The 8,813-nt window shown below is 53.3% G+C and overlaps 1 protein-coding gene across 1 annotated transcript in view; it reads right to left on the bottom strand.

Annotated features, from left to right (window-relative positions):
• The window catches only part of FBXL18 (F-box and leucine-rich repeat protein 18), a 22,661-nt gene that overhangs the window by 11,672 nt on the left and 2,176 nt on the right, over positions 1–8,813 (bottom strand). Inside the window, exons 3-7 of the mRNA XM_010845794.1 lie at positions 6,894–6,913; positions 6,652–6,756; positions 6,049–6,133; positions 4,580–4,830; positions 3–1,009 (exon numbers count right to left, since the gene is read on the bottom strand). Coding sequence (XP_010844096.1) covers positions 3–1,009; positions 4,580–4,830; positions 6,049–6,133; positions 6,652–6,756; positions 6,894–6,913 — 1,468 coding nt within the window. The remainder of the gene's footprint in view (positions 1–2; positions 1,010–4,579; positions 4,831–6,048; positions 6,134–6,651; positions 6,757–6,893; positions 6,914–8,813) is intronic.

Genomic DNA, 8,813 nt, shown 5'->3' with positions numbered 1-8,813 from the left:
GCAGGCGGGGCAGCCGGGCCAGCAGCTGGCACAGGTGCTGGCTGGGGCCCTCGGGGCTGTGGTGGTGGGCGGCTGAGAGGTTGAGGTGCCGCAGGTTGGGGCAGGCCGCCACCAGCGCCTCCAGGATGGCGGGGTCGATGTCGTCCTCCGCCTTGCGGAGCAGGCAGTCAGGCGCCAGGCAGTGCGCGCAGCCGCTGAGGTTCAGGCCGGCCAGGCTCTGCAGGTCCCTGCCACCGTCAATGACGCGCTGCAGGAGGTGGCCACCAGACAGGGCGCAGCGGCTGAAGCTGAAGTAGAAGGGGCTGCTGAACTTCATGTGCTGCAGGAGGGCCGAGCCGTTGAGCCAAGACTTGGGCAGCTGCAGGGCGTCCAGGGCCACGTTGCGGGCCATGGACTCCAGCAGGTTCCGGGTGGCCCCGCTCTCGGCGAAGCTGCCGGGCACGGAGATGAGGAAGGCGTGGAGGTTCTCGGGCGTGCGGTCGCTGAGCACGGCCAGGTAGAGGCGCACCACCTCCTGGTTGATGTAGCCGGGGGCCAGGCGGGCGTAGAAGACGCGCAGGTGCTGGTAGTGCGGCACGTTGCTCTGGCCCACCATGAGCTGGCCCGAGAGCACGGCGCCCTCCCGCGTGCGGTCCAGGATCTCAAAGTAGAGCAGCAGCTTCTCGAGGCTGGTGCAGCAGGGCACCACGCCATACGAGGGTGTGTACAGTGTCTGCTTGAGCTCCCGCACACGGCTCAGCGTGGCCTTGCACTCGCTGCTCAGCTGGCTGGCGTCGAAGCCGGGGCTCACGTCGATGGCCAGGGAGCGCAGGTGCGGCAGGGCTGACAGCACCTTGGAGAGGCGCAGGGAGGTCAGGGGGCAGCCCGACAGGTTGACGCGTACCAGGCCGCGGCAGCGCGCCACGTGCTCCACCGTGGTGCCCGACAGCCAGTAGCAGCCGGCCATGCTGAGCTGCTGCACGTCCCGGCCGATCTCCTTCCCCAGCCGCTTCACCTTGTCCTCGCTGGCCTGCGGATGGCGGGGAGAGGGGGACAGAGAGCGGCTGAAGGCACTAGCATCAACTCTGCCCTCATCCCCCAGCCCGCATCCTCCCCCCAACGGTCAGGGAGCCGCCTCATCCCTCCCTGCACACTCACCTCCCGCCAGCACTCAGAGCCCCGGCCAGGCGGGAGGGAAAGTGGGGCAGCCCCTGGGGAAAAGTCTGGTGGATCCCCTGAAAAGCCAGAGTCACCTCGTGACCCACAAGTCCACGGTCAGGTGTGCACACGAGAGGACTGAAAGCAGGGCTGGGACCGACACCAGCAGACCCCGGCTCCCGGCAGCACCATTCACAACAATCGAAAAAATGGCAACAACCCAAGCTCTCCATTGACCGCTGAACAGATAAGGCAGTGGGGTCTGTCCACGCAGTGCGACTCTGCTCGACACAGCGAGGAATGATGAAGCTCGGCTGCTGCGACAGCACGGGGCAAGGCCTGAGGACGGAATGCTCCAGGAGGCCCGTCACAGAGGTCATATACTGTCTGATCCCACTGATGTGAGAGATCCAGAAAAGGCAAGACCAGAGAGCGAGCTGAACAGAGGTTACCAGAGGCCTGGGGAAAGGGGAATGGGAGTTATTGCCTAATAGTTCCAACACTTCTGTTTAAGACGATTAAAAAGACTTTCAGACAGAGTGACGACGGTTGCGTAACCCTGTGAATGTACTTAGGGCTAACAGCATGGTATGCTTAAAATGGTTAGGAAGGGAAGTTTCGTGTTGTGTGGGTTTCTTTCAAATCATACAGTAGAATCGTGTCCAGAAAGCGGGCTTTGGCCCTTGCTTTCTTTTACATCACGTGCACATTCACATGGTTACGTGTTCCTCAAAAACCTGGCCTGGACGGTCAGGGAGCCACAGTACATCCAGCCCGCTGGTGGGCCCAGCGACTACCACGGCCTTCCGACAACACAGCATCGAGCGTCTGTGTATGTAAGGCTCGTGCACATGATCACTTCTCTACAGCGATGTCCACAGCTGGAACCGCACAGGTGAAAGACACATTCTAAACACTCCAGGTAAGGCCTTCCCTGGTGCTCCAGTAGCTGAGACCCCAGTGCAGGGAGCGATCCCTACTCAGGGAACTAAGACCCTGCATGCTGCATTGCGCGGCCAAAAAAAATTAAATTAAATTAAAAAAAAACTCCTCACACCTACCTGACAGAATGGCCATCATCAAGAAGACCAAAATAACAAGCGTTGACCAAGATGCAGTAAAAAGGGAACCCTTGGACACTGTTAGTGGGAATGTAAACTGACGCAACCACTGTGGAAAACAGTACGGCGGCTTCTCAAAGCATTAAAAACAGAACCACCAGATGGCCTACCAAGTCCACTTGTGGGCATTTACCCAAAGAAAGCAAGAACACTAACTCGAAAAGGTTCTCTGCACCACCTTCTCACAGCAGTGTTAGTGACAACAGCCAAGGCATGGCAGCAACTTGAGCGTCCATCAGTAGACGAGCGGAGAAGGAAGCCGAGCCTGAGACACTCAGTGTGGCATTCCGTCAGAAAAAAGAGGAGGAGGAGGTCTTGCCATTTGCAACAACACAGATGGGCTTTAAGGGCATTACACCAAGTGAGCGAAGTAAGTACACTAAGTGAACTCAGTTAAGAAGAAGGCAGACAGTGTAAGACCTCACTTATATGTGGAGCTAAAAAAAACTCTTCCAGTATAGGAATAGAGTCAATAATGTTATAATAACTTTCTATGGTGTGTAATCTAGAAAAATATCAAATCATTACGTTGTGCACTTGAAGGTGATATAATAGTGTAAGTCAACCAGACTTCCATAAAAGACAGGAAGTTTTAAAACCAAGCTCATAGATAGAGGGAACAGATTGGTGATTTGGAGGGAGAGGATAATCAAAAGGCACAAACTTCCAGTTACAAAATAAGTCCTGGGGATGTGAAGTATAGCACAGGGACCATAGCTAATAACCCCACATCATTACCACAAAGATGCAAACATACTGCGTATGTGAAAGCTGCAAGAGAAGATCTTAAAAGTTCTCGTCCAAGAAAAAACAATTATACCTGCATAAGGTACTACTGTTACTTCGACACGCTCACTCCCCACTGCATACAAACAGCAAACCACCACCACGTGCACCTGAAAGTGATACAACGCTAGACAAAAAGACGAAAGGAGACCGCAGGAGGAAATCTTCATGACCTCAGGTCTCACAAAGATTTTTTTCAACAGAATACAAAAAACAGGAACTCAAAAATTCAACTGGACATCAGCAAAATAAAAAACTTACACTCTTCAAAAGACTGGCCTCACCGATTCAATGGACATGCGTTTAAGCAAACTCCAGGAGATAGTGAAGGACAGGGAAGCCTGGTGTGCTGCAATCCATGGGACTGCAAAGAGGTGGGACACAACTTAGCGACCGAGTAACAAAAAAAATGCAAAATTTACACTCCTCAAAAGACACTGCTAATAAAATGAAACGGCAAGCCAAAGACTGTGAGGAAACAGTCACAATACATCTGATCAAGGACTCGCACCAGAACATACAAAGAACTCCCAAAACTCATTAAGAAAAAGACAGACAATAACGAGTGGGCAAGAGCCTTGCACAGACACTTCTGAGACAATACACAAATCGCCCTTGCAGCTGATGAAAGTAGAAGTCACAGCGTCCTTCATCAGGGAAACCAAGTTAAACCCTCAAAGAGATACCAGCTCCCGTGCATCAGGATGGTTACCACCAGAAAGACTAACAGCATCAAGCACTGGGGAGGATGCAGGCAACCTCAACTCTGGGCTGCGGCTGGGGGCCGAAGTGGTGCCTCCAACTGTGCTCAACTTCACAGGAGAGCCCAACACCTTTCATGGGTCTGCAAGTCCACTCCTGGGTAACTCTCAACCTGGAAATCCGTCTCCCTCCTGGCCTGGTGCCAGGACCTAAGACCCTCCCAGAACAACACCCCCCTCACCTACACCCTGGCCCAGGTGGCTAACAGCCATACTTTTAGGCCCCAGGCTTTTCACCTTGGAAAAGTCTTCACTGCATGTGTTACAACATTGCCCTGGTTGTTTATGTTCTGGTTCTTTCGCTGCAAGGCAGGCGGGGCTCTCAGCTCCCCCCCAGGGACCAAACCCGCACCCCCTGCACTGCAGGTGGAGTCCCGACCACTGGATCGCCAACAGAGTCCCTGCGCCCCCAGCTTTCGTCACCCGGAGAAGGCGATGGCACCCACTCCAGTACTCTCGCCTGGAAAATCCCATGGACGGAGGAGCCTGGTAGGCTGCAGTCCACGGGGTCGCTAAGAGTCGGACACGACTGAGCGACTTCACTTTCACTTTTCACTTTCATGAATTGGAGAAGGAAATGGCAACCCACTCCAGTGTTCTTGCCTGGAGAATCCCAGGGACGGGGGAGCCTGGTGGGCTGCCGTCTATGGGGTCGCAGAGCGGACACGACTGAAGCGACTTAGCAGCAGCAGCAGGCACCCCAGGCCTCAGCGGGGCACCTCGGTTGTTCCCCACCTCTGCCCCCACGCCAGACGCTGCCTCCGGGCCCCTCACCTCGTAGTCCTTCTGCAGCAGCACCGTGTGGGTGAGGCTCTTGTCCAAGCACAGCGCTGCGAGCTTCCGGCAGGTGCGCCGGACGTTCAGAACCAGGTCCGTGCTGGGCACATGGCTCAGGATGTGCAGAAGGATCTCGTCGGAGAAGCCCAGCAGGTGGGCGCTGTCTGCCACCGGGGCCGTGTCGCTGTCATCGCACGTGTCCTGAAAATAAGGGGCACCAAATTTCCATGGGATCTCCAAGGGCAGCCCTCAGCCAAGGGAAGTCCTCGCCGTGGTCTGTGGGGAGGAGCTGTTACCAAAACTCTTAACTACAGAGCAAGAGACATTGGACATTCTCTAAAAGCTCCCTTTCCAATCTGCACACCAGGATCTCTCTTTGAACATAACAGAGTCTAAATGAAATTTCAATTTTTTTTTTTTTTTAATTTAAGAGAGATTTTTCTTCCTACCGAAGTTCCTCAGCCAAGTCTGGCAGGTTTCCGACTCAACTCACGACCATCAGCTGAGGCTGTCGTTGGTGAAAGCTGCGGTTTCTCCTCCTTAGCCCAGAGTGTCAGTCGTAAAACCCTTGGGCAGGTGAATTCCATCCAGAAATAATGACACCTGGTCTTCACCCCCCAGGATCACTGTGATAGGTTAAGGAGTTACTGTGTATCAGCTCCTCAGAACAGCGCCAGATGGGCACCTCTCAGCGCTGTTGTTAAGGACGAGTAAAAGGAGAGAACGAAATGATGAAGCCCTCATAATTAAGCAGCAGCACCAACCAGACCAATGCCATTTAAAAATCTTAAAGATTCATAAAAAACAATGGAGGCAGCGTAGCTTCTCTCCACTTCTGGTTAGAAACCCTTGTTGGTATTTCCAGTAAGATGTCCACACGTCTTACTGTTTCATTTTCTTTTTGCAAAAATCAACAAAAGATTTTCTGCCCAAATGTGGGCTTCCCATCTTACTGATCAGTGCCTTGTACAACCAAGAGGGAGAGGGACTAGGCCTCTGTTGGTGTGACAGGAAATCCCTGAATCAAGGCCAGGGAACTGGGATTCTCTAAGAAGAGCCCATTGCGGGGGGTGGCGGCGGGAGAGAGGCATCCCTGTATCTTTCCAACACTTCCGGAAAGGACCCTCTTGCCTCTAAACTGACCTGAGTGGGGTGCCTCTGTGACATTCCCAGTAGAGTACCCAGAACTATTTCTACTGGCTTGCCCAATGATTCTGTCTACCAGCCCCACCTTCTCCAGCCTGCTTCTTTGCTGGTAATACTTGCCAAGGATGGAAGCGTCAAGGCTTGGAAAGCCGTGCTGCTGCCATGGCAACCGTTAAGTCCGGGAGGAAGGGCCCCTCTGCGTACCCCATGCAGGCACCAGGGGATTCCTGGGAGCTCTGACTGCGACGCCCCTCTGGCCTCTGCATCAAGCCAAGCCCTGGCCAGGGCAAGAAACGTTTGCACGTCCACTGCCGACCTACCAGCACCGGCCCCTCCCACTTTCCCGTTCTCCTGAGGGGCGGCAGCCAGATTTGCCTTCTCTTCCTTCTTTCCTTCCTCCCACCACTACCAGGGCAGCAGGCGGCCATCAGGCCCAAGTCCACAAGTTGCCCTGGGTCGCTGTATTCTGGGTCCACTCTTTCGAACCATACATTACTTCCCTGAGAAATTTCCCAGGTCCAAGTATCTGGAATCGCCCAGGCACATCTGTTAAAAATCAGATTCGCAGACCGCACCCTAGACCGAGGGACTTCGTCTCCCGAAAGCGGGTGGAACCAGCGGTGATCATTATCAGGCGAGCTCGGTGTGCCAGGCTCCTGGGGGACAAGACGGAAGGGCTGGGCCTCAATTCCGCCGAGCAACCCGAGGCTAACCCCTTCTGACCTCCCCCCGCGATTCGCAGATTTATCAAAGTAAGAATGCCGCTGCAGAGCAAAGAGAACACGGGGGAAAACTGTCTCAGGTACGCCAGCATCATATAATTTCCGCAGTTAAGACTACCACCCGGAAATTACATTAAAACACACACACACACACAACAAAGCAGGAGTTGACCAGCGTTTTCCTCCGTCCAGCCCCAGCACATGCTGCGAGATCGTGTTCTCCACGTGCTGCACCCCCCAGAGCTGTCCCGAGGCCAGCGTCCCACGCTCCACCCCGGGCAGGCACGGGCTTTCGGGGCGGCGGGCCTGTGTGAGGAGCAGCCGCCCAGGCAGCAGAGCAGATCGGTTCTCCCTGGTCTCCCGAAGGCCCATGCTGGAAGGAGGCCCAGGGTTTGCACCAATAGAGTCTTCTCCCTGGAACCGAGGCACCCCCCCACCCCTACCCAGCCCCCCAGGAAAGGCTCTGCGGAGGCAACAGCACACAGGCGACTCTACCCGGAGGAAGACAGGAGGCCTCTCGCTTCTTCATTCGCCAAATAAAAACGTGGGCCGCACAAGGCCCACGTCCACGCACACCCAAATACACACGTTCCTGCTTCCCTCTGCCTCTCCGGAGAATGTGTTCTCAGCACGGGAAACTGAGGCAGTCCCACCCTCCATCTTTACAAACAAAAAAAAAAAAAAAGTCAGGTAAGTAGCCCGAGGTCAGAGGGCAAGGATACGCAAGACAGGGCCTGATTGGCTGAGCCCGAGACCGCCCCGCCCTCTACCACCGGAAAAGGGCCGCAGGGGCTTCCGGTAGGGTCCAGCAAGGGGCTTCCTGGGGTGTCCGGAAATCCCTGCTCAGGGCCAGGTGATCCTTATCAGGCACACCTGGGAACCAGCCGTCTAGCACCGGACTACACGCTGAAAACCACTTCAAGAGTGGGGGCTCAAAGAGTTTATTCGATAAACTGTGTTACGTTCTTTTTCAGAATGTGTAATATTTCACAATTTTTAAAAAAGTTAAGCCAAATTAAGCTGAAACCTAGGTACTGGCCCCGTAAAAAAATCCCCTCCTAGGATGTTCACTGTCTGACTGTTTATAGTCAGGCACCCAAAGAAATCGCAGGGTTCAGAGATCAACTGAGGAGGTGTCTGGGATGTGCTCTAAATAACCCAAGGGGCAAGGAGGGGGTGCAAGGGTCAGAGACGAACCAAGATCAGTCCTGTATTAACTATTAAAACTGGACGATGAAGCACAGGGAACTCTACTCACACTCTCTAATGACCTATATGGGAAAAGAACCTGAAAAAAAGTGGTATGTATATACATAGAGCTGATTCACCTTGCTGAAACCAACAACAGTTTAAACCAACTACACTCCAAGAAGAATTGTTTAAAAACTGGCCGATGAGTACATAGAGGGAAATTCATTACAACATTCTTTTGCAAGTGTGTGGAACTCTGTCATGCTGTTTTTTAATCAAAGGAGCAACCTGAAAGGATGCTTCTCACGTTGCCTTTTTAAATTTTTATTTATTTATTTAGTATTAAACTCTTAGCTGCAGCATGTGGGATCTTAATTTCTGACCCGGGCCCCCTGCCTTGGGAGCACAGAGTCAGCCACTGGACCAACCAGGCAAGCCCCACTGCCCCTCTTCGTAAGTCTTTGCTTCTCTAGTTGGCAATTTCCAGAATGGCCCCCAATACCCAGCAGTCGGACTTCCAAGCCTTGGCACAGCTGCTCCCTCCACTCAATGATGCCCCCACCACAGAAGGGAAACTGCTACTCTGGAAACCTCAGCTCAAAGGCTCCCTCCTCAAGAAGCCCTTCCAGCACCCCAGACACACTTAACTCACCCTGCTCCTCCACCGCTGGCCCAGCCACCCTTCACCCCCTCCAGCCTCATCAGGTGCGTTGTACTGCCTCCTCACTTGGCCAGGAACAGCTCATGAACAGGGATCACCTTTTAATGCCCAGTGGAAAGAGGCACTGAACTGGGTGTCAGTGAACCACTGCTTCAGAATCTTTTGAAGAGCTATTACAAGTGCAGAGCCCAGCTCCTCAGAAGGACAGGAGGAGGACATCTGCATTTCAAACCCACCAAGGACTCTCAAAATCAGACTGCCCCATTCTGGAATCAGATAGTGGGGATGGTGGCACAACCCTGTGAATATATTTTTTTAAATCACTGCATTATACACTTGAAAAGTGTAAGTTTTAAGGACTTTCCTGGCAGTCCAGTGGTTAGGACTCCGTGTTTGCATTGCAGGGGATGTAGGTTCAAACCCTGGTCGAGGCATTAAGATTTCACATGCTGTACAGAGCAGCCAAAAAATAAAAAGACATATTTTAAAAGTATATAAATTTTATGGTATG

Source organism: Bison bison, unplaced genomic scaffold, assembly GCF_000754665.1.
Source record: "Bison bison bison isolate TAMUID 2011002044 unplaced genomic scaffold, Bison_UMD1.0 scf7180017864223, whole genome shotgun sequence".
NCBI classification, from domain to species: Eukaryota; Metazoa; Chordata; class Mammalia; order Artiodactyla; family Bovidae; genus Bison; species Bison bison.
Note: the sequence above shows the minus strand (reverse complement) of the source record. Positions and strands in the feature narration are given on the sequence as shown.